This window comes from Chaetodon auriga, chromosome 6 (assembly GCF_051107435.1).
Source record: "Chaetodon auriga isolate fChaAug3 chromosome 6, fChaAug3.hap1, whole genome shotgun sequence".
Taxonomy (NCBI): domain Eukaryota; kingdom Metazoa; phylum Chordata; class Actinopteri; order Chaetodontiformes; family Chaetodontidae; genus Chaetodon; species Chaetodon auriga.
Window position 1 is genome coordinate 10,177,981 of NC_135079.1, and position 26,755 is coordinate 10,204,735.

The following is a 26,755-nucleotide window of genomic DNA, read 5'->3' on the forward strand; positions in this document are numbered from 1 at the left end:
TACAAAGTGAACGACAGCAACAAAGACGATGTTAGCACAGAGTTCACGTGACCGCATCGCACTGACCACACTTTGCTGTCAAGCTCCCACTGGGATTAACAGTACTGATTAAAGAAGATTAATTGCTCTTTTACTTGGATTTACTTGAGCTAACTTGGATTTTGCTGAGGCTGGCAACTTTGGTTTACTCTGGCTGTGGACCAATGCTGATTTGGAGGTCTTACTCTCTTCCAAAAACGTCTGGCTGTCTGGTAATAGCTGGGCGAATAAAATGGCAGGTGATTTCCTGGATTACCACAGAAGATGTTCTTTCGCTGCCCTTCCTTTTTTTTTTATTTTAAATCCCCGACTTTGTGAGCCTCACCTTCATTTTTACGGGACTTGACGAGTGTGACCTTCGCAGGACGCGGGGGCAGGTTGTGTGAGCGGCGGTCTGAGCGTGGGGAGAGACTCCTCTCCCGCGAGCCGCTGCGTTCACGCTCCCTGTCCCTTCGCCCGCTGCTCCGCCCGCTGCGCCTGCCCATGGCCCCGCCCACGCCGCTGTAAGCGCCACTGCGTCCGCTCCGCGTCTCGTATATCTCTTCATCGTAGCTGTCCTCCTCCTCGTCATGCTCCGACATAGTTTCCCTCTCCCCGAGGCGGCCCATGGGGACGTGCACCTTCCTCTTCCGCCTGATTGTCTGGCCAAAGGAAATAAGATATGAGATCAGCCGGACAACCAATCAACCACAGGAAAATGAATCAATCGCTCCTTTGATGGTGTTCGATTCTCCTGCTGGTCAACTGTGAAATATGTAAGAAACGTCTAAATGCTGTGCATGTAAATATGCAACACACTGTAGTTCCTGACTTAAGTCTTACTTTCAACAACTGAATGAATTCATAATGGGATGTTGGCACTCACAATTTTGGCAATTTTTCCACTTTTACGAAGCTGCTGGACTGCGTACGCGTGCTCCACATTGTCCATGGAGACGGCATTGACCATGACGACTCTGTCATTTTCCCTAAAGGGGGGGGGTACAGAGATAACAGACATGCTGGAGTCTCTCTGTAGCAGGCCGGGTAATTTAATACTAATAACATAAATCTGACCAGGCTGCCGATAATGAAACTAAATCTTACTGCAGCAGGCCCTCAGCTGGGCCTCCTTTCAGCACATCCGAGATGACAATGGAGGTCTCGCCACTCTGAAAATGAGGGTTATCCCGACCTCCTGATATGGCTATCCCGAAGCCAAACCCTGGTGCCTGCACACAGAGAAACAGAGATAAAGGATGTTGATTTAACTGTCTGTGTAGACCAAAAATTTGAACATTAACTAAAAGGTGTGGATACAGACGGACAGAGCTGACTGAAAGTTACCACCTATATATATATCTATATATATCTATATAGATATATATAGATAGATAGATAGGATTCATGCACTGTTTTCACTTTCAACAATACAATTAAATAACCCTTTTTCCTGCCAGCAAGGACATAGACTAATAGCTGCAGGCAGTTAGCTTCATCTTTGTAATTTGTATGGAAAAACATGCACAAAAAGCAGTTTTTAGTGGAAGTTATTGACGCTTCACAGCCAAAAATGTGGGAGAGATTCATGCAGAAGAAAAGCTCTGTGAAATCTCCTGTTTCGTCTGTCTGTGATCCTGAAAACAGGAGGGAAGAAAAATGCTGGGAGGGAAGCAAAGATAGCAAAACAGGCAGGGTAGAGAGAGATACTGGGACCGGGACAACACAGACAGACGTAAAGAGCATCTGACGGAGGATAACAGATACCTACCCTGTGTAGTGTTACTGTGTGCTGTTCCCAAATGACAGTCTCCTCCATCGCTGCGCTCTGGAAGGCAAAGATACAGCAGAGTGTGATTAACACAAGAGGTTCAACAAGTTCAGATCCAAAGAGGCAGAATGAGGCAACAGGACATACTGTTGGCCTGATTGTCTTGTGACAGAATGGGACACACACAGCTTCAGCCAACAGACAAGTCATGTGTTTCACCAAAGCTTCCTTGGGTAAAACACCAAACGCCCTTGTTCAAAGTCATTTTACATCTTCGCTGCAGCAGGCAAAGAGATCAATTTAACACATTCAGAGCCCAAAAACTATTTAACTAGCTATGTTTTGTCACTGCTGAACTTTCGTATCATCTACTGGATTTTACAATGTATGGCATTTACTACAAAATGTTAACAAAAGAGGAAAACAATGTGTTTCTGCCCGTAATTTGAATCCACTCCCAAATTTAATGGGTTCATCCACCAAGTTTCATGAAAATTGGGACAGTAGACTGAAAACCAAACTGAAAACAAAACCTTCTTGGCAGAGGTAACAATAGCCACCTCAGGGATTTCGTAAGGAATATACCAAAGCCTGCCCTATCAAATGCAGGGAACAAAACTAGTTAGAACAAGAGCACAAATGATAAACAGCCAATAGTCAAAAACACATTTTGAAAGACAATAACAGTATTTGACCCAAGCCCACTCCCACTTCACTCCCTCTACTATGTTAAGAGGTCCAGGCTGTGCTTGCTTTTATTTTTACAAACACACACACACACACACACACACAACATGCCATGTCCACACAGTGTGAGGTCCCAGGTTTGCAGTGCACAAAATACAATTATAAAAACCCTACAGGATACACTGACAGTACGTCTTTGACATTAAAGCACACCCTCCGTCACATTAACAACCTTGACTCCTTCAGCTGTTAGGTCAGCACTGTCCTCTGCGCCCCACCACTCACTACTTATCTTATCTCCCCCTCTATATCATTTCACCTCCACCACAATCTCACGACACATTAGACATTCAATGACTGCCTATAAAATACTATCAGGTCGATTCCTTTGGGGCAAATTACAACCCACATCACAGCACCTAATGCAATAATGCCCCATTTGTCATGTAAATTGATCCTAGGTCTGTGACCTTAATAGGTGAGACTATCACACATTTCCCTCCCGCTTTGCTGGTAATTTCTTTGACACCTCAAATACTTGAGAGTGCGGCTGCCTGTGCAGGGAACTCATTGGGAAACAGTGATCTCATGTTGCGGCACATTAAAGTGTGATGACAGATGAGGGAAGGGAGATGAATCTCGCATTAAAAGACGCATCGGCTTCAGTGCTTCGACCCTCAGCTGAGATCGCTGCCAACTCGCTGGCAGCTTCAAACCCACAACAGCTAGCAAGTGTCGGTCCTGCTTCATGTTGAAGATTAATATGCACCACATCAGCTTGACAAGCTGCTAATTGTAAGGCTATCGAGTTGCCAAATGTGATAATGATGCCTAAATCTTGGGTGAGACCGCGGAAAAAATTATAGTTTGGAAAATCATCAAGTTTTACGGACACAATGTCTTCTTTTTTTATTTATTTATTTTTTGTATGATAGAGAAGCCCAGTCCGAGGTCCTAATTCAGCCGACTGTGCCTGCTGCTGTCCTGTTTATTGTTTTACCACCCAGGCTTCCTTCAGCACACTGTCCTCAGGTCTGTTGTGACCTGTCGGCTAAGTGCCAAACGTTAGCCAGTGCCTGGGAATACAGGCAGCTGAACAAATCGCCACAAGTGGCCCCAGACGTTCTCAGCTTGGCAGCAACAGTCACAAACTCCTCCAGCAGCTTATGGTGGGACTCACGCGAGGAGGGTGAACAAAAGTTTGTGGCGGGGAACGCCCCCTTGGCCTTTCACGTTGAATACGCTGCACTTGAGAGAGGAAAAAAAAAAAAGACATCTGAATATTAACAAGACTGCTGAAAACAGGGGCATGAATTCTCACTTGAAGGTTCACTCTTTGGGGAGGAGGATTTATGCCTTTGTCTTCTTCATCAGCGCTGTGGAAAAGCTGATGCAAAGAACTCTTCACATTTCGCCAGAATTTATGGACGGCTCGCCACTAAATTGCGAAGTTATAGGAGGTACTTGTTTCCAGTTGACATTCCTACTTTGAGATTCTTTATAGGCATTTATGCAGCATAACACAAACATGCACACACACAAGCATATAATGTTTAGGGCCTGTGTTGCTGTGGAGTTGTGAGAGATGTGATTTTGTTGTCTGGAAAATATGATTAGAGAATGCTTACTGTGTGTGATCCAATATAAATAAATCACCATAAAATTAATGGGATGTAAAATCCCAAATGGAGCAAAGCAGGAGGAATTTAAAATGAAGTAAAAACTAAACAGAGTTTAGGAGGGGGAAAAATGATTTAGCAGTGTGCATCCCCCCCCCTTTCCCTCACAAACACACACACGCACACACACACCTTTCACTTTGAAGGGATGTAATTTTGCTTTCTCCTCCTGCAGAGCTTGTTGCTCTGGTAACAGAGGGGGAACAGTGTGGTGTTGTTCGAGTGGCCTGACATTTTCAGGCCGTGTCTGAAGGTTCCTCTCAACTGTGGGAGGTTTAAAAAAGACACAGCTGAATTAATTTTAACACAAAAGCCGTTTTTACATTTTAGATGAGCACGATGAGCATCTGCATCAAAACAAGTCTGCACCGACAGCCCGACGTCAAACATGGTAACCTTTCTTTACAACACCTCCAGGTGCCATCGTTTGCAGGAAACACTCTGCAGAACAATCAAACAACAAAGTGCTGCATGCGCACAGCATTTTGGATTTAGTTGAACAACCAAACCAACATCTCTGTGCCCTGTTCAGAGCCAAAGACACTTATCTCAAAAGTACCGTAAGCATAAAAGAAAGAAAAGGAAACGGTTTCCCGACATCAGAGCCGACTCTGCGCTGCTCTTCTGTACAGTGTGTGCTTCAGTCCCTTCAGTTTCCAGTGACTGATGAGTGTTTGTGGCACCGTTGTGTACGCCCGTTATGGCCACAAACAACTGGTGCCAACAGAAGCTTCATGCCACAAGCCAGAGCCAGGACTGGCAGCCACTCCACAGCAGAGACGCACCATGTCGGGTGGGTCATGCTTGGGGGATTACAACCAGGCAACTTGGGAGCCAGCACTACAACACAGATGGACAAAAACACAGATGGATCTCACAGCTGAGTGGAGAAAGGACAGGAAAGCTGTGGTCAAAATGGACAGCAAGGAGTCAACACACAAATGGTAAACAACGCAATTATTGAATGAACCCATCGTAGTTTTATTCCTCAGTAGCCTAAAAGACTGATGTCAGAGTATTTCTTTGACAAGAATGCTTTATATGCTCTGACAACTGAAAAGTATGCAAAAAACGCATTTTTGCTATTTGCTTACATTCAATTGACCAAAAAATGAATCAAAGGAATCAAAGAAAATAATCAGTGGAACAATCAATGAGGAAAATAAACATTAGGTGCAGCCCTACATTACTTATGAAAGTGCATATCATTTTTTTGGTCCATAGAGAATACTATGAAATATCGACCACAATTTTCCAGAGACCAAGTTGACATACTTAAAAGTGCTGTCAAAGCAACAGTCTCTGAGGACAACGAAAACGTAGACAAATTATTAATCTGTTAGCTGCCTAATCGACTCATCTTCTCAGCTCTAAATGAATTATTTTGCCCAATATTGCCAGTGTTTGGGGCAGACATTTGTAGCCAATACTTAAAAGTCATCTATGAGCCAGTGAAATAAAATGGAGCACCGACAAAAACAAGTGCTCGTGTGACCTGGCAGCACCATCTGCATCAAGTAAAATGGAATATTAGCAAATTTTGGCTACTGTTGGCAAGTCTTCCCGCCACTTTGGCAGCGTAGCGGTCTTTGACAGTTCTTTTCAATTCCAAATATCAGTTTGGCTGGTAAAATAATAAAAGGAGCTGATCTTTGGGGTTGCACTGCAAGCCATGCCTCACATCTCTGCCCTCTTTCTTCTCTTTCCAGACTCTGTGCTGAACCCTTAACCCCCCGACACGTGAATTGCGTATCGGCTGAAGCCAACCACTTTGCTCCATTACAAGCAGTGATGCAGCTGCTATTGATCCATACATTGTGTGAAGTACAAATCAAAAAAGGAGAAGAATATCTCTGTCTGTACTCGGAGACAAAAAAATCCTTCATATACAATGAGGCATCACAATAGTAACCTCATATGACCCATGAAGAGGGAAGCTGAAACAGTGTTTCACTTTGTATTCATTTTGGAGTGTCATTAAAATTAAAGAGCCCTGGCTCCCTAACTCTCCGTTCAGCAGAAAAACAAAATCATATTTCTTCCGAGAGGGAACTGGGAACAACATGGTGGGGTGTTCAATTCTCTGACTAAAGAATAGATTTTGTGCTGTAGTACGGTACAGGGGTGAGGCAGAACCTTATTCAATTCTGACCGCTCCGGGACCACAATAGCTAAAAATAGCTCTCATTAATTCTGCCGTTGTGATGCTGCAACAGAGTGATTTAAGGAAAACTTGCAGCACGAACACTGGAGAACATTTAATAACCTCTTCTTACATTAAATGCCACAGATTGACGAAAACAAATCGTGCAGTACAGCATAGAAAACACATTAAGTTTCTCGCTAGTGCACATTGGTTGGATTTGTCTGCAAAGCCTCAGGAAAACAAAGAGAAGCAGCTCATTTTCACAAAGCCTTTATAGTGGCAGGGCAGTGAAAATGTGGCTATTGAAGCGAGTATTACAGCAGAAGATGCTTAATGTTGATGCTGGGATTCTCACATGCTACAGAGGGATACTAAATGACAGTTTAAGTACTGCATTTAGCTGAACATTTCGCTGATTAGCTGAAATACAACCAAGTTAGGAAAATTACTTTTGAATAATTTAACATGATGATGGTATACTTCATTTCCTCCATTAAAAGGATCTGCATCCAACCAAAACTCAGTAAATTCTATTTCGAGTGCAGTTTGAGATAAGACACCACTTTTTCTTCTGAAGTCTCCTTTTTTGGGACCAAAAATGAGCTTCCACATTGCAACTACAGATGGGTCCCCGCATGATACAGTAAGAGCAGCAGTAAAGCTTAATGAGGCTCAGTCTCCAGCTGGGGAAGAAACATCTCTCATTTGCCTTCCAACCATTAAATCAAAGCAGGAAAGACACGGACACAAAGACTAGCACGGCAGCAGTCAACAAACTGCAAAGTCCAAACGAGTCCAAACACTGTGCAAGTTGCACTGCGGTCGAAGACAGAAAACAACGGGATCACACTCCACTGTGGCTGCTGGCAGTGAAGCAAACAAGTAGAATAAGATGATTGATCACTTAAGAGATTGAAAACGATGTGCTGGGGGAGTGCTGACAACTGCTAAAACTCCCCTGCCTTGGAGAACATATTCAAATGCTAATGAGGGCCCATGCCTTAGCACCAGTCTGCCGGTCCCCTGAGATAGAAGTGACACTCTGCACATACAACATGCATCGACACTGTACTGTGGATCCTTATAGGAGGGGAGATAGCAGGAGAGATCGGCGATGCACGAGCGATAAGGTCAAGAGATTAAACCTATTACGCCTGACACACACTGCATTATTTAAAGGCTACAGTAAAACAAACGTACACCTTCAGTATTCAGATAAAACTGGATGCAGAGACGATGAGAGGTACTTACATCAGTTCATCCTGGTCACTACAGACGACACAGACAAAAGCGTCTCCAAACTCCAGCAACTCTTCAGTAAATCCAGCAGGAGATTCCTGCAGACGCACTTCAGCAACCTCAGTGCATAACCGCACCGATCAGTGCTGGGAGGGACTGACCCCCACCTTCCTTTCCCTTCTCTTTTCTTAGCTCTGTAACAACTGAAATTATGACTACAGGTGAGAGGTTACGAAACACACCCCGCTACTGCGCCCTAATGCTTCCTCTGCCCCGTACAGGTCCGTGTGCTCACCCAACATCTTTCTTCAAAATGTGACCCTCCAACTCTCTCCTCACACGCTCATGGGATCGAAGCAAATCCCCTGTAGCTTGGCAGCTATCTGTGCGGGAGCTGCAGTTCCGCTACAGCATGGGACTCCTCTGTACTAGCGAACATCCATCCGCAGTGTAAACTGCTGTATCGGACTTAACCCCTGAGGTGCCGCGTTGAACCAGAGCAGAATTCATCAATTCTCTTTGCATGTGGGACATTATGATGCCCCTCCTCCCCAGGTGTGCTGCATTGCATGCATAAATTATGTCCATCGTGTCAGTGACATCAAACAGAGGACTGCTGACCATCAAGCTGACTATATTAGGAACAATGCATGAGGACATCATGCTTTGTATTTTCATACTGCAGCACAAACACCATTAAATATCACCTCTGACACAAACTTTTGCTTGCTAATAATGCAGATACAAATAAAACTAAACTCAGCAGCCACAGAAAGGGAAATCTGAGAGGTGGAGGCAGGCTGAGAAGCAAAGAGGCATGTGTGACTTGTGTAACATCCCACATGTGGAGGGTCACTTAGGAAATTCTGACATTTGAACAGATGCATAAGAAGACAACATGATATGTTTAAGCAGCCACTTACAACCCTGCTTCCAAAAAAGGTGGAACGCTGCGTCAAACATAAATAAAACAGAATGTGATAACTAGCTAATACTTTTTGACCTATACTCAAATGAAAAAAGTACAAAGACAATATATTTTATGGTTTACTTCATCAGCTTGATTTTTCTCAATATATGCTGAATTTGATGGAGCAGCACGTTTCAAACAAGTTGGGAGAGGAGCAGCTAAAGACTGGGAAAGTGTTGGAATGCTCCAAAAACACCTGGATCATTCCACAGGTAAACAGGTTGATTGGTAACAGGTGATAGTATCATGACTGTGGTTTGAAAGGGGCATCCTGGAAAGGCTCAGTCAGCGAGGTTCGAGGTTCCCCACTTTGTGAACACATGATTGGATAAAGGATATTACTACATGGGCTCAGGAACACTTCATAAAGCAGCTGTCAGTAAACACAGTTCATTTGCTGAATTTTATTAACTTTTTACACAGCTTGCCATCGTTTTTGGAATCAGGGTTGTAATTCAATAGGATCAACTATTATATGCAAGCTTGCACTTATTATTTCCTGAGTTACGATGGTGTTTTCAATGTGTGAACATGAGCTCATTAAGATTAATAACAAGTCACAGTGACTTAAATGGCATTATTTAGAAAATAGCTCACTACAGTACAGTTTGCAAACAAAACCAAGGACGTAGTTCTATCCTGTGGAAATATCTTGGTAGTTTGTATCCAATGAAGCAGCATTTAGAGGACACAGTAAGACTGCTGGTCATAAGTATTTCTAACTGTAGTAGTTGAATCATTTTTTCTCATTACTGTTAAGACTTATGTGTTTTCTGTAGAGTAGCATACTGCATGGCTGCACAAACATGAATTCATCCTTAGGCAACTTCAGGCATCTGCAGTATGTGCCAGCCACAAACACTGAGGCGTTCCTTGTTGTCTATGAAGGACTGCATTTTCCCTCGTCACCAACAGGAAGTACATTATTAAAGGCAGGGGCTACTCTTCTCTTCACAATGCAACTTTTGTTCCAGGTCATGTTGACAGAACAGGTGAGAACTCGACAACACAGACTATGAACTCCACTGTGCTTCTATCTGAGACAAATGTATCAACATTTCACTGTGCACTTCCTCTGATCGCATGAGATGTTGGGAAGGTTACCTGTATAAGCTCAGAGCGCCTCAGTTTAACATTTGACTATAAACCATCTCATGAAACTCAAGCACTTAAACACCCCTCACTGCCTGGAACAGACTGACTGTTCCAGATCAGATTCCTGACACATATGAGACTGTCAGCGCTGCAGATATCGCTTTATGCATCATTTGCATACTGTGTCTGTCCTGTTCCCTTTCAGCAGGTAAACCAGCAGCGACCACTGACGTGAACGCGCTGTGCATCGAGATGCAGTAAATGGGTGACTCAGCTGTGAATCTATATGCACTGATGCAGATCTGTCTGTGAGTGTGAAAGAAGAAAAGCATCACACGGAAAATATACAACAAAAATGAAACGACGGGAAGGAAGCGAGAGTGAAATCACAATCCGACAAAGAGGCACAATAGAATTCAATGAACTGCGGTTAACATTTCAGCATGGATCTAACTCCAAAACCAAGGCCACGTGGGTCACGACAGTCCATGAATCAGTCAGGATAATGATCGAGTTGGACAAGCCTGAGAGACGCCCCGTCACTGCTGGCAAAGGGGACGAGTTAAATTTACATCGCTCAGAGCAGAACCTGAGAGTGGTGACAGATTCCACACGTAGTTTGCTCTCTCCACTACCTTCAGCCCACCAGCCTCCAAATTAATTATTCCTACATCAACCTAAAGAGGCACGTAGAGAACACAAGCTACTCATCACTGCAAGTCAGGAGTTCAGCCACTACTGTCTTCTTACACCTGCATCTGACCATGTAAAGATTTAATGTGTGGCAATACCTACGTGAGAAATGGTGCTGCAAAAACACCAATTTTCTCATACAAATGAGCTAGGGAAGCACGATAATACTGGCAAGTCATCGAGACTGGCCGATAAAGGCTTTAACATGAAATACTGGCAACAGCCCAAATTAACATTTTTGCTGATATTGCAGGCTGATAAGATGGTGGTTTAATCATGTGCACGCTACAAACATATTTCTGTGATGTGGAGGTTTTTTGAAGCCTCTGAAATGGACGGCAAAGATGTTGTTTGAAAAATCCAATATTGTGCTTCCCTATTAAATAGTGGCATGTTTTAATTGAAACTTGGCGTGTAGCATATTTGAAAAGAGAAAGAAGTGATGTTTTTAGCTATATTTTTAGCCATCATTATACCTATACTTTTGACTTGTATCTGTATTTTTTATGTTTATGTTTCTTTACTCCGTATGAATATTTTATGTAGAAAACATTTAGAAGCCAATTATATCCCACACATAAGAGGTTCTGTCTGTGGAAAAACACTCGAGATTAAGTTACTGGAGTGGTAAAACGCTCTGTGAGAGGAGCAGGAGTCTCTCAGGCAGACCATGTAACAAATGGTCATAAAAAATTGAAGAAAATGTCTCTGACGGCTTGAGCACACAGATACCTCATGACATCTGTCAAAGCTGCTCTGCATAGACACGGAGGTTAAGATTTCCAGCGCTGCACTACTTAAAAAAAAAAACAAAGATTGGATTTAAGTCTCCAAAATGGAGGGAGCCAGCGGGCCTTATTTGATGCGCTAAACACTGAGGCTAACTGTCAACACTGTCATTAACAAGTGTTCACATTAGACTTGTGCATTTGATACATTGGTATAGTAAAAACATTAATTATAGCCACTATGATTAAAAAAAAGGAATACATTGTTTTTTCAAAAAATAATCTGATGATCAAACCTCTGACGCTCGCTCTCAGGGATCATGGCTCACAGTGAGCAGAATCTATTTCCAGTTTCAACAGCTGGAGTCAGTGATCATAACCAGAGCCTGAGAGTGATGTGAGCACACAGACCAGGAAATCAGCTCCTGAACTCCATCAGCCCAGTGCAAGTTATCAGCACCCCACACAGAGCACATAAGAGGGCAGGAATGTGCTGATAAGCCGAGCCAGTGACCTGCAGCCGGCCTCCCCTCCGTCACAGTGATTGAAATGAGGACAACGGAGCCAATGAAAAACAGTCATGATAAGGGATGTTTCTGCACTATAAGAAACAGGAGGTTCATGCTGAAATGTGATTGATGGGAGATTTTGCAAGCCTCCTCATCCTGATTATTCCACAGCCCTTTCAAATGGGGATTTACGATGGACTTGATTTATATAAGCAAGCCTCTGTATGACTGCAGCTATAACCATAATGTAAATGTGCCATTTGTTAACATTGGGATTGGTACACAAGGGGAACATGAACTTTAATGACATATTTTTAAGAGGTGTTTGCTTGGAGGTCTTTGCTTGGCCGAGTATCAGAGCAATGACCTTTCAATGTCCACATCACACAATCAATCAACGTGGCAATAGCTCGCATTATTGCCAAAAAAGCATCCTAAAATTGAGGTAGTAGAGAATATGTAAGGAGCTAAAGAAGATATTTCCCCCCAACTCTTTCAAGCCTAACCCACAAAATGTCTTTGATGAGGCCTATCAGCATGTGCAGCACGGTCGACTTCTGAATAATTTCTTGCCCGTGGATGCATTCGGTTGTGAAAGCTGACAAAAAACAGACAACACAAAAAACCTTATTACACTATATAATGCCTTCATGCTGAGATGTGTGAGGAAAAAAAACATCTGTCCTCTGGCACCGGTCGCATTATAATTCATCTTGTGCCAATGAGAGCCACACTTAAGAACACGCAGACTCTTGCAGAGTTACATTTGCAATGCAGAACAGAAAAGCCTCCGAAATTGAAAAAAAGGATTAGATCTATGAGCTCAAGAAGAGTGAAACAAGGAGTCCATCTCAGTCTGAAGTCACACCTCCCAGAGGATGAAAATATCACAGTGATACTAATTACCCAAAATAATCCATGGTGTAAGCACAGATATAATACATCAGGATAGTGCAGGCTAACTCATTAAATCGTTTTCCTTGTTTTTTTTTCTAGTGGCGCCTCTAGGCTATCATCAACTGTGAAACACACACATTTTTTTCAGCACTGTTTTCTAGCAACCTCTCTCTAGACAAACAAAGCAATCAATCATCAATCATCTCCTCAGAGAGGTACCTGGTGCCATGTATTTTGTTCTCTTTTATCTTAATAAAAGAAGACATTTGGTTGGGCATTATCAAATATAGAATAGAAAGTTTAGTCTCTCCATGGTGCACAATGTATTACTTAATACAGCAATGCAGTCAAGTATTATTAAAGTATGACTATTGTGATTTAGCTTATACCGTGTAACTGGATGAGCTCCTTATTCCAGACAGTTTCCACAGATACACAGGACTACAGAACTGCCATCAAATTTAACTTAAGTAGGCAAAATGTCAGATATGTTTGTCCTTCCCAAACCACAATGACTCAGATGACTGCTGTTTCCATGACAGCTTAGGGCAACATGATTTACAGGCCAACATGTATGGCTGCCCTTGAGCAGAGAGATATTCTCTTCGTCTCACCACCAACCACTGCACAACACTGCCATGTGAATTAAAAAGAAAAAAAAACCCAACCCAGTTTAATCTTGCTATGACAACATCCAATGGCTGCCACAAATATTATCCGTATTGTGCCTCCTCCACTTCTTTTGACAAATGCGTTGCCCTGTCCAACTGCAATTTCACATAACATTACTATCATGAGGCCATTTATGACATATTTCAGTCACAGGCCCAGGCTGTGTACAGCACTGAGCTGTGAAGCAATGCACCATCGTACTTCCACTGATTACAGACCAACTACACACGTTATAGTGAAGACAGGTAATATTCCTCTATGCTTTAAACTGCCTTTTGGGAGCTTGCTTTAAATTCAAAGTGTGTTATCCACAACAGAAACAAGACAAATCAGAGACAACTAAATTCCATGACAACACAAATCATTCCCACTGTAGGCGAATGCAACCTGACTGTAGAGCTGGGCAACAATAACAACATTAAAAACATATTTAACACCTGATATGTTGGCAGTTATTGGCAACGGTTACATACAATATGTAATGTAAACCAAGGTAGTGACATGTGTTGGCCAACCAGGTAGAGGCCTTCTGTGTTTATTTCCCACAGGAGGCTCATTAGTCTCATCAGGAGCTTTCAGAAGGAAAAGGTAAAGAAACTGTAGCTTAATCACTTTATTGTGATGATCAAAATTCCAGATAATCCCGGTTTATATTTGATTTTATATCTGGTTTCATATATGTATTGCACACCAGATAAACGGGAATGGGTAGTGCACCATGTTCAAACCAGATAGCGTCTGTCCACATAGTATCTGTAGTTATAAGCAGTTTCCACCATACGTTAACAAACAAAACAAACGACAACCATCTCAAAACGATGCTGTCCAGCGTCAACAGTGTTCAACAGGTGATGACTGATGCTTTTAGTCCATGTTAGCAGCAGTCCATCCATTGATATGGAAATGAAAACAGTGAGATGGTTAGCCCGGGAGAGCGACGCCAAACACGGACTGCAGCCCACAGCAAAACCCCCACACACAGCTGACATTATTATGACAGCTGGTTAAAGTGTACAGACACCGGGAGAGGCAGGCAGGTGTTTCAGCGTCACCAAACTAAAGCAAGCTAACAAGCTAACGCTAGCCAACTGCTACCTGGCTTCACCAAAGACCCACTTTGATTTTACAAGCGGACCATCAAAACAAGGTATGCCACCGCATTGACCTTCCCTTTGATTTAGAAAACGAGGTCATATTTCTCGCAGCTGATCTCACGGTATCACTCCCTCACTGCCTCTTGCAGTATGACACAATGAATATTGTGCCCCCTTCATACCCTCTTGGTCAGATCAACCCCTAGCTGGCCGACATTTTGTTCCAGCGGCTAGGCTAGCTCATCCTAGCTAACCTTACCTGGACGCTCCGCGCACTTGACTGGGGAACAGCCCGTCCGCCTGATGACAGCTCGACTGCAAGGCATTTTGTGACTGAATATGATCGCTTATGCAAGCTCCACAAAAACTAGGACGAGGGACATCGTTATTCATGCTTTCTATTAGAAGATAACATTAGCCTGCTGGGCAACTTGCTAACTACTTAGCATATCGCGTAGATGCAGTTGGCTAGCAGAGGTAGCTAAGTTACCTCGGCTTGTACCGTTATCGCTCGCTTGTATCCGCAGGGGGACACACATCCAGTCAGCTCCTGCGGCTACAGCGAAATATACTCCCACCAACAACGTACTCACGAATAAATCAAGAAACCCATTCACCTTCGCAAACGCAATGGTCCTCCCGGCGTGCTTGTGAAAATCTTACAGAAAAGGAATGGAAAGCTCTTCCTGATGTGGCTCCAGAGCAGCAGCCGCCGCACTGCAATGGCAGGCAGTGGATGAAGCCTTCCTTCTCCCCCCCTCTGCCCTCACACTTCGGCTGCCGTCACCGCCGCGGTGACAGTGACAGGTTCGCCTGGAAGAAACCATTCCGGTCTGTCCGCGGGGGAGGGGGGGGAGCATGGATGCAGAGAGGCTGTCCACAGCAGCCGCAGCAGCAGCAGCAGCAGCTATCCAGCAACATCAAGCGCCATTCCAGCGTGAGAACAAGCGGTCGTCGATGAGGGTGAAAATACACCGATGAAGCTTTATCAGCTCCTGGTGAACATCGCAGTGCCCACTGCATATGGAAGAATGGATGCGACTGTTTTCAACCAGTCATCTTTTTCACAGCAATTAATAAGGAAAACACCCTGACGAAAAAATACTAATCCAAACAAAAAAAGAAAAAGAAAAAAAGAGGTCTACTGCAGTGCTGTACAGTTATACAATTTTAACTGCGGAATATTATATCACAATTTTTAATATTGTTACACGAATATTGCAATGGTATTGTATATAGGGGTATTATTAGTTTTAAAAATAGATGCCCTTGGTGTATTTGGCTCCCGAGAGGGGTCTTTTTCATTAGCCCGTATTTAGCCTCTACATAAACACATCGTCTGATTTTGTGATGGTGTTGACTGGTTGATCAGATAAGAAACTGAACAATTTTCACAGAGCTAGGGCTGCATATGTCCATAGAAATCTCACCAGGATGTCTTTAACAGAATGAAACTGCATGTGGTACTCCAGCAAGGAATTATGTGGAAGAACTCAAATGCAATATAATACTTAGTCTCTGAACTGATTTCCCTAAATTGCACCACTTCTACAGGTAGACTGCAGTCAGACTAACAGCCCCACAAAACACTGTAAGCTTTGCCGTTGCTATATGTGACGTAAGCTTGTATTTTAAGGAGCTTTTAACAAGCATCCTGATCAAACAGAGAGCTAATAAATCTCTGCAAGGATAAGAAAGCTACTCAGAGCTACATGGAAGTGAAGCTACACTGCACCTAAAGAGAGAGATTCTTAAAATACTTACATTATAATTTGCATGCATCAGAAACATTCAGCAGCAAGATACAATAGATATCCTGCTGTTATTACCTTTACACACACAACTTATATCTAGATGCATATTATCTATATACCAGTGTAAGAGAGAGAATATGAGACAAGAACGTTCTCCATTAAGTCAGCCTTGGTATTGATTTGATAAATTGAATTTTAAAAAATGAGTTGTTGGATTGATTAGGCGTCCTTTGAAACAAAGGACCGGACAAGGACAAGATGGATTATCCCTCATGTCTTTCTTTATGTGTGCGTACGTGTGTGCGCGCGCACGTGCTTATGTATAATCAGGAAAAACAGCGGTTTATTTCAAAAATTATAGCTTTCTGCAAAATATGCTTTGGAGGATGAATGCTTGAGGCCCATAATGTGGAAGATATTTAACGCTGATGTTGTATTGTCTTGAATGCGAAAGACGTTATGAAAAAATCTATTTGCACTTCACTTTTAACTACAGCAAACATGAACTCTTTACAGGGAAAGCTGAGGTTGGCTACTTAAGTAGTAATGACATGCTGCATAAAGCCATTTAAAATGCAGAGGATAGAACTAAAATCCACCCTACAGTCACGATGCTCAATACTCCTTCCCATGGGGTATACAGATTTAATCAATATACAGTAGAATGTAAATTGTGCACTGCACCAAACCCCACTCTTAAGACTCTATTGCATGCGCTTTCGTTTTTGTGCTGGCTTTTCCAGAACTACCTACTTCTCTGCAGCCCCTTCTGTTGTGCATTTTATCACTTTGAGATTGTGTGACCGTTCTTGTCACCTCTACCTCTGGCACTAATGAGTGCAGGAGAAGATACGGGCTGAATATAATGCTGGAGGAGCACAGAGGTCCTGCAATGTTGCTGACGTAAGGAGACTTGCCGCAGATTCCATTGGAGGATCTGAAGGAGACGGGGGGGGGGGGGGGGGGCATCTTGAATGGAAGAATGCAAGTTGACCAAGGTCAAGAGAATTAGATAAACAAGGGCAGTCCTATATATCCTGTGGAAAAACAAAATATGATGAATAGCAGTTGCAAACATGGAAATAAGGACACTCCACAAAAAAACAGTGTATCTGTGACCTGCACCTCTACGGTTTTGTTGAATCTCCATTAATGGCAATAACAGGCAGACCTTTAGCAATGTGTCCAGAGAGTATCACTGAGCATGAATGATGGTTACATGAAGGTGATTGTCAACATTAGTTATCATCATGCATTTCAGTCTTGACTAAAGTACTGAAGCAGAAAAATGTAATCAAGCTATTAAAACCCCTCTGGAAATGCACAAAGGTAAACTTTTCTTTCTTTACAGTATGCATCCGATTAAATTGGCTTTGATGTGAGCTTAATGTATCTCCGCCGAAGCCCTTGAAACACCCTCTGTTAATGCCATGACAGTGTTTGCATCACTGGCTCTAACAGCACAGAGGGAGTTTCACATGCCGTGCAACAGAATTATGCAGGCCCACCCTCCCATCAGCACATTCAGATACACGCAGACAGGATCCAAACCGGAGTTTGACTGCAGGAACAAATCACACGAGTGGAAAAGCAAATTAGAAATTCACAGCATGTTGGCTTTTAGAGTGCACTGCCCCTGACAGTGAGCGAGTCACCTCTCAGCCGCACAGGTCAGGAAAACAGCCTACTAAGCAAAGGTCGACGTGGCTATCTGTGAGCTTTAATGACTGCAGCTATCAAATGACATGACAGACGTTAAACATAGCACTGCAGCAGAGGAAAAATAAATGCGTTTGTCCAACAGCAGCATGAGAGAAATGATGATATTATGTGACACCGTGTTGCCAAAGCTGCAAGACGATACTCAAAACTTTGTGTTTTTTATCTTGTTATCCGTTCTTTGGTTTTACAAATTGGAGTACATCAATGTAATCTCATAATGGAGTGAGCTGGCTACCGTACAGAGGCTTGTATTTCTGCGATTTCTGTGTTGTCCTCTGTCAGTATCACTGACCTCTAGCATGAGAAAGCTACACACTGACTTGACAGCCAGCCCATTAGTTCAGGACAGAAATTCCTTACACGAGGTTTCGTAATGCCTTCGCACATTCACAGCTGAAGAAAGAATCGGGACTCCGTGATCTAGCAAGGATGAGATATCTTGTAAAGTCAGCAGTTAAAAAAACACTTATCAAGAGGTGCTTTATAGAAGAGTGAGGTGTGACCTCTGTGAAGCAGAGTTGTGGATGTACAGCAGTAAAATGCAGCGGAAACATGCAGGAGAGGGAGTTTAGCTGCAGCCTCCTGATCGCTGGCCAGCTTTTTAGCAGCTGATTGTACAGTATGTGAGCACCTGTCCCACAGAGGAAGAAAGATCTCCTCTGTAATCTAGAGCGTAACATTTAGATTCTGCATTAGAAAACAGATATCAGTTCTCATGATAACGATGGAGCCGGCTTTGCTCTGTGAACTTTTGTGTACTCAGCTTTTATGTGAGGGCCAACTGAAGCAGTTAAACAGCAGATTTTGCTGAGGACTCATTTTGTTCTTTGTGGTTTGCCTCTTTGTAGTTCGACTGCAACTAATAGTTTATGTATTTTAATAAAAGCTGCTTTGTAAACTGACTGCCTGCAGATGCATGTTTGTATCCATGCATAATATTGTATTTTGTCAAAAACGTTATACTGGCAATTGTAGTCACCTTTAAAGGTAGGTGTATCATGAAATGGTAAGAAAAGTGGCGTGATGGTGTTGAGCTACAGGAAGCAAAAAAACAAAAGGAGACAAACACCATCTGACACTGTGAACATACAGGATGTCATAGACAAAGCACAAATCTGGATTTACTGATTCATAAATTTCAAAGCTAAAATCAGGACCCATGTACAAGGAGGAAATACATATTTTTTAGGATTCCCCAAATGAACCTATAATCTCCATCTCATTTTTCCCACCAACAGCTGAGAGCTCAGACATATCAGGTGACATGAAATGACCTCACATCCACAGCCCTCCAGATCATGTGACAACAGGCCACCAACATCCAAATCCTCTCTGGATCAAACTACAGCATCATGTACAGTTGCAAAGAAGCAATCACCTAAGTATGTTTATCCCAGGAGGGGAGCACTAATGCTAATAAAGAGGAACAATTCCAATCAGTTAATGTGTATGACGGAGAGGTGAAATAATACCAAAATGGTGAGTTGAATTATTTTGCTTTTGAACACCAGCTCCTACACTGCAGTGTTAACCATGAAGCTGAACTCCTGGGGGGTAAATAAAAGCTTTCAAAGCAGCAGGATCCTGATCAATCTAATTATGATTCCACACACAAATTAATTATCTATGTTAATTAATCAGAAATGCTCCGCTCATAGAAGCCCGGGGAGATTCACACGTCCAAAACCTACAACATTGTTCAAATCATATAGAATTATAGAGAGTGTGACTCCTGATGTGAACTACTATCTAAATTATTAATGAAGTTGCTGGGTTTTTTATTAGTTTCTATCAGGCAGACCTTTAAATTAGTTTGGATTCATAAGAGGTTGTCTATTCATGTCTTTTTCCCAAGAGAGCAACTTCACTCAGGATGAGAGTAAAGCAATTAGAGGCCTGGATGGTGTGGGATCAGGCGCTCCCTTCGGACCAGACCGAAGAGGTATTGTGGAGGGCAGGTGATGGGGGCAATAGAGACAGGAAAGAGAAAGGGAGAAAAATCACCCAGGGGTAATTTACCGCACTGCGGAAAGAAGCACCGCTTCCTCGGTTCAACTGGAAATTAATTTTCCAGTTGAACTGGAAATTTTCACAACTACAGGTTGACTCACGGATAAATCCAATGATCCAATGAAGAAAAAGCATCAAATCTCAATTATTGTCTTTTAATAGAGGAAACAGTGCAACACGTCAGATGAGTGGGGGGTTGAACTGTGTGCTTGACTGTTTGACTTCAACACACGAGCATCAAGAGACCTAAGACCAACAACTTTCCATTCTAGTGGCCGCTGTTTTTTTTTTTAATAACAAAATGTATTTAGCAACTGCTACAACATGTTCTATCACCACACATGAAAAGCTAAACATTCACCCAAAACCAACATCCCAGCTGCACATGCAGCCCGTCCTTCCTCTGTTGTGTCAGCTATGCAAACATGGATGTTTCACTGTGTTCCTGCACGTTTAGGTAGTAAAACTCTGCCCTCTGCAGGACTTCCGCTGAACACTGTCGATCTGCGTCAAGCATGACTGTTTCAGGCCTTGCAAGAGGAAATCTATGTCAAGATTATCATGCATGGTGGCGTGAAAACAAGCCGGAGGAGAGTGCGTCTGCGTGATTTCAACCCCTGCTGGCTGATGATGCAAGCATGAGCTGATGGAGGGAGACACAAGAAGGAGTTGGGGTTGTTCACCCACGGGTCTGCCGTGACGGGATGCTCCTGAGTCTAAACAGCATATGGTGCCTCCCTGGGCATCAACACACATCCTACATGTCCAGCAACACAGCAGGCTGCAGGATACACACACACACCTCTAAATACACAAAATGTACACACACAACTTCCTTCCATTCATTAAAAAAGGTAAGAAATGAAAGTAAAAAAGCTTTTTGTCTCGTACGTTTGGAAGTATTTTACTTTGACCATAAGCGGTGCTCCGTTGTGTTATGAAATGTTGAGTCTCACGTGATTTGAGCCATTATTGTGTGATTTGACACAAACTGAACTGAAAGGAAAAAAATCAATCAACATATTAGTTGATCAACAGAGAATAAATCAGCAATTATTTTGATATTGATTGACATTTGCCGCAGTTTTCTAACATGTTATAGATTGAAAAGATTAATTGATTAGTGGAGAAAGTAATCAACAGATTAATAGATAATGAAAACAAACATTAGTTGCAGCCCTAATATGTCATTCATATTCTCTGAACAACGCAGTTCTTCAGCATGCGTCCTTTACTGGATATGATGTTTTATTAGAATTTAGATTCGAGGGGTTTTGAGCCTAATGCTGCCTGTAAAATGTAATTGATAAATACAAAACGTCGCCTCCAGGAAAACAGCATGTGTTCACCTCATGACAATCAATCAACAGACAGTGTAATCTACAGCGCATGTGAGCATCAAACCGTGTGATTGATTAAGTTGTCTTAGGACAACCGTCCCAGTGTTTCATTCTTGATGCTTGACTTCCCCACCATGGCCACCATCTTGATTCCTAACAACATTACATCATTCTGCTGGTTGTCCTTCACTTGACCCCACTCTCTAGTGCTCAAATGGGGGGGAATAACATGACCATCAAGCCCTCCTTGAAAATAAGCCGAAATTATAATGAAGGCTTGTTATTGTGGTATTAATAGATCCAGATGGTATTTTTGGGCTGAAAAATATTGTATGTGCTGTTGGTTTAGAGCTACATTTTCGCTCGTCAGCTGCTGATGGTGCCACGTCTCTCCTCGTGACATAAATCATGTGGGAAAGTCAATAGAGTTGTTGGGATTTATGTGGGTTTGAGTCTTCTCTCTTGAAATGATTTGTTGTAGATGAGGGACATGAGCCCGACCATAAAAACAATTCAGGAGCACGAGTCATTTTCCTCAAATCTTCCACTGACAACCGAGGTCCCTGCTCTTTATAATCTTCAGCCAGCATCCTTTATGAAATGAACAAGAGGGCATTTTGATCCAATCGTGTTGCTGAGAACTACAGGAAATCCATTTTAGAGCATCTTTGCCTATGGATGTTATATGAAACTGAACATTTACCATAAAACACACTTACGGATTGCATATTATGCAGGAATAAATGCATAATTAACACAGTAATTAACCAATTGTAAATCTTTTCTTTGTGAAATGGGGTGCGAATCACTGCTGCAGAGGCTGTAAAGTCAACATATTGCTACAAGATGTGTGACATGATGGTATTAAACACACACAGTGCAGAGTGCTCACAGTGACCTGCCATATGTCCCATCAGAGGACACACAGGCAGAACTTGCTCCTGAGCGACAGCCTCCAGAAACACACCAAACATCTGCCGTTTCCACGCAGCCTGTGGGATCACACACGCAACCTTCACATGCATTTACACATGGCCAGCTCCTCCTCAGTGTCACACACAATTCCCCTCCATCACCTCCAACCATCCCCCCGTGCTTATCACTGATAGGACCAAAAACATTCATCCATTTGACTCTGTTCTTACATAACAGACCTGTCTCACCTCGAGAAAATCAGCTGCTGTCCCAATCACTCCCCTCATCCCCCTCTTCTCCTTCTAGCAGTAAGGCCTCCTACAGTGTTAGTCGTGATAAATCTCCTGCGCCCCCCCCCCCCCCCCCCCCCCCCCCCCCCCACACACACACACACACACTCTGCTCCTCCCTCCCTCTGTCTCTCTCCATAGCCCTTGTGGTGTGTCTCACTCAGGTCCGGCCCTCTGCTCCCATCCCCGTGCGCCTCCAAGCCTTCATCACACGGGAACAATCTCCCTCTAACAGGCCCTGAATATGCAGATTGGTTAATTCAGCTGCAGTTGCTCTCTCTGTAAATGCATCTGCAGCACTTTCTGAAGACTGAGCAGCGAATAAATGCTTACGCTGGGGGTTTTTTGGTGGTGGTTAGGGGGGAGTGTCTCTGTCCATGGCAGACTGCAGCCAAGGATGGGATTTTAGAAGTGGGATGGAGCAAGCAGAACTAATAAGAGATTAAGACTTTGACCGAGGCAGAGCTCAAGGCCCAGTTAGTGACTGATCCTGATCTGTTAAGGAGTAATTAATTTAATTGCGCTTTTCATCTCGGCTTTGTTGCATCTGCTCCTGCTGATACACTCGTGATTGTTTCTCTGCAACTCACCTGGTTATAGCCTCTGCAGCAAACATTCCTTTAACATTTTCCAAAAACAGCTGAGAGGGCAGGAAAAATACTGCATTAAAAACAGATCTTTCCCAAAATCAAGGCACATGAAAGGGCGACCTCAGTTTAGCATCCACACTGCAGCAGGGATACCAGTTTTGTGTGAGTCAAAGATTTCCCCCCCCCTTGCCACAATGAAATGCAATGCACGTAAGAATAAGGTACATATTTAAGAATCATCACATTGATGCAGATAAAAACACAAACATTGCATAAGGCGGCATGTCCCCTGGAAAGGGTGACAGTCAACAATTTCTTATCATTAATCCCTGACGTGCTCTTTTATAGAGCAGCAAATACACACATATATATATACATATCACATATATCACAAAGTGGTTGGATAGGAGAGATTAGCGGTTTAAATAATAAAAAGAAAAGGATTTTGTGGAATGCTGGAACAGATGGACTCGTGCATCTCCCCAAAGCATTCAGAAATAATGTAAACGCTGCTGCTTTGAAATGGGACAAGGTGTTGTTGATGAACGCAGAAAAATAACTCCTGCTATACACAAAGGCATCGGGTGCATAAAAGACTGTAGTGCCCCCCCCCCCCAATCTCTGTTGTGCTTTCTGCAGCCTTAGCACTAAAATCTGATTCAAGCTTTCTGTGAACAAGTGCGCTGCTTGCCAACACAAATGACAGCGGGAGTGGGCCGGGGGCCAAAGTCCTCCCCTGACTATCAAGAGAGAAAAGCAATCAAAAGAAGCAATCGATATAAACAAAGTCTTAACTACTATTGATTATTTAGCTCTATGCTGATGGGCAATGATAGTTATGGACCTAAATTCATACACTCAGTTGATTAATACTTCAGTATTCTGTTGAAAGAGCCAATCAGGTGAGATATTTTTGTTAGAAAGCGCCTGCAGATGATCCAGCGGCTCAGAGGCAGTGTTGTGTCTGTTGTGACATTTTGTAGGATGCAATGGAAACGGCTCCTCAGCTCAGCATCCTGCAGTCTCATCACTCACTGTAAGGCGGACCGTTACTTCCATCAGCTGCATTTGAGTTTGGGCAAAGTCAGCAAGTTTTCCTCTAGTGCACACACAGCCTGCACAAAAGAAATATACCGTGGAAAGGCCAGGAGCCCTTCGCTGAGCTCTCAGTCTCTAGTGAGATAGTGGCCTCTTGAGCCATTTGAAGCGTCCTCTGAGTGGCAGGCCGTAAAGACAAATGACAGCGATGTGGTAAGTCACTCTCTATGACTTACAGAGCAGGAGAGGATATGAGAATACTGTACAGGGACACCACACTGCTGTTTTCCATTCAGATGAGGGCTTATGATTGCCGTGCATGGCTCAAAATCAAGGCCACCGCTAATCTGTCGATCACAGCCTAAAAGCATCCACCTCCAGCATTTCACTGTCAGGTTTACTAGACGGGGACTCAACAGTGATTTTGTAATTACTTTTGAAATGTAGGTCTTTTGTTCACTCAATCGTGACAATTCATTTTTTGACTGAGACAGTGACTACCAAATGCTGTCAAATTCTCTGTCCATTTTTGTGTGCAGACTGAATGATCTCCACAGGATGAATCCTGCAGCAGTCACTTTAGTGACCCCCTGACCTTTCTTCGCCACCAGGAGGGCCAAGATTTCACTTATCTTGTGAAATATCTCAACAACTACTGACTGGACTGGCACAAAAAATCATAAGTCCACAGTGCCCAGAGGATCCCCTGATTCCCTGATTTTATCTCTGGTACCACAATGAGGCTGACATAAATGTTTTTTAAGTGAAATGTCTTGAAGTCTATTGAATGAGACCATATTCAGACATTCAGGATGAACTGTGATAATTTAGGCAATTCACTTTTCATCATCAAGTTAAAAAAAAGTGTGTGAAAATACTTTGCTTCATCACCAAACACCTGCAGAACTAATGACACTCCCATCAGCCTCAGCTGCACTTTGTGTTTGGTGCTGAGTAGCAAATATAAGCATGCTAACAGGCTAAACTAAGATGCTGAGCATGTTATATTTTACAATTGCTTGACATCAGCATGTTAGCATTGTCATTGTGAGCATGTTAGCATGTCTGAAGGGTCTCATTAATTAATCAGCACATCAGAGGTCGTCTTAAAGCTCGGAGACTGTGACACACAGCTGACTCCTAAGCTGACTTAGGCAGGACTTCATAAATGAAGTGCATGTACCTCAGAGGCATTCTTAACTCTAATGTTCTCAAAAGCATGTGAGTGTTATGCAATTGCTGACCAATACTTGTATCAATAATTCAACCAGTTGAGTGGTTTTGTGGTATCCTTTAATGAGATGGAGCGTTTAAGCTGAATTCAGAGACAGGTCACAGTGGAGCTGTCAACACGATATAAATCCCCGGAGGCTGAGGCCCTCCAGCAGTCTACTGCTCCGTCTGGAAACAAAGTCCATGTGTGTATTACAGCTGTGTGCGCTTTGATTTATGCACATCAGAGCTCTGAATTTAAAACACTGCTCTTAGCATTAATAAGCCCTTTGTATCTAAAAACATTCAGCAAAGGATATTTCATGATAATTTAGTGTGACTGTGAATACAAGGCAGAGTTTCACCTTGAGCATTTGGAAACATTTTGAGACATTGAAGGATTGAGACACCTGTTGTCTGAATGTGAATGTGGATGAAAGATGTGTGTGTGTGTGTGTGTGTGTGTGTGTGTGTGTGTGTGTGTCTATGAATAAAGTAGTAACCTTGGTGCTAAAATTGCATCTTAGAGTGACTCTGAATGAATGAACAGTGAATCTGAAACAGGTCTAATTTAATACATTTGACAGATCAAGTGTGAAAATGGGAGTAGTTATTCATGGTGGCTGATGAATGCAAAACACTTCACCTTTTTTAATTTAGGAAGAGATTATAAATGGCTGAGTAGTCAAATGTAAAAGAAATTAAATTGCAACCTGATTGCAGTGAAATTCAGCATTTCCTTTCTGAGTTAAAACACATTTGTGTCACACATTAAAGGAATGGATTTACATTTTTGGAAATACACTTTTTCACTTTGTTGCTGTTTTTATGGGTTTTGTGAGCAGATCAATGTCACTCTCGTGTCTGTGTTAACCCATTAGATCTCATTTGTTTGATCTGTAGAAAAAGCAAAGTTTAAAACTCTCATAGAACCACAGCATGCCACTGTTACACTGATTAAACACAGTCAGGTTAGCTGTTTCCAGTCTTTTTACCAAGTCTGCTGGCTGTAGCTTCTTATTTGGTGGACAGACATGAGAGTGACAAGCGTATGTCCCAAAATGTCAAGCATTTCGTTTAATTAAGGGGAAATATTAACATGACACAGGAACAACCAGCAGTGCAGATTCCAAGCTCATATTTTTGGAGTGTGATGCAACAAAACGGTTTCGGCACTGCTTCAAAAACAACATGAAGATTAATCCTTCATTTGCCACATGAGAGCTGCAGTGTGCAGCGTTATTTTCCTGTCCCCTTCATTTTGACTCGTTAGTAAACAAAGCAAACTCCGTACTTGCATCTTATGCATGAGAATGTAAAAGGTGTGTTGGGCTTGCGAAATGATCTGCAATTTACGAGAGACCACGATTTATGAGATAAGACACCACATGTCATCTGTATGTGAGCAGCAAATCACTTTAGTGTAATGGCTCCTGGTGCCAATCCTGCATATGTTGCATCTCTTCTTTAAGCGGTCTTCAAAGATTATATATATATTTTTTGTTCTAACTTGCGTTGTGCAGCCTTTTTGGTGTTAGATTTGGTGTATGGTTGGGTGAATTTAATAATGTCTGTGGTTTATTTCAGTCACACACTAATCAAATACAGACAGTTGAAATAAAAGGACTATTCATTGTCCTGCAGCATTCCTGCAAGACTCCAACCTGTCAGCACTTTGGCCTTGGT

General features: G+C 42.7%; 1 protein-coding gene across 10 annotated transcripts in view; it reads right to left on the reverse strand.

The window, feature by feature from the left end:
- Nucleotides 1-26,755, reverse strand: part of tjp1b (tight junction protein 1b) — a 61,265-nt gene that overhangs the window by 16,466 nt on the left and 18,044 nt on the right. For 8 of the 10 annotated variants that reach the window (XM_076734089.1, XM_076734086.1, XM_076734090.1 and 5 more), the window contains 4 exons: nucleotides 1,790-1,846; nucleotides 1,126-1,250; nucleotides 905-1,007; nucleotides 365-680 (listed from right to left, as the gene is read on the reverse strand). In XM_076734089.1, coding sequence (XP_076590204.1) covers nucleotides 365-680; nucleotides 905-1,007; nucleotides 1,126-1,250; nucleotides 1,790-1,846 — 601 coding nt within the window. Of the gene's footprint in view, nucleotides 1-364; nucleotides 681-904; nucleotides 1,008-1,125; nucleotides 1,251-1,789; nucleotides 1,847-7,552; nucleotides 7,598-14,815; nucleotides 14,978-26,755 lie in introns of those variants that run through there. The other 2 variants (XM_076734095.1, XM_076734096.1) reach the window with 2 other exon arrangements.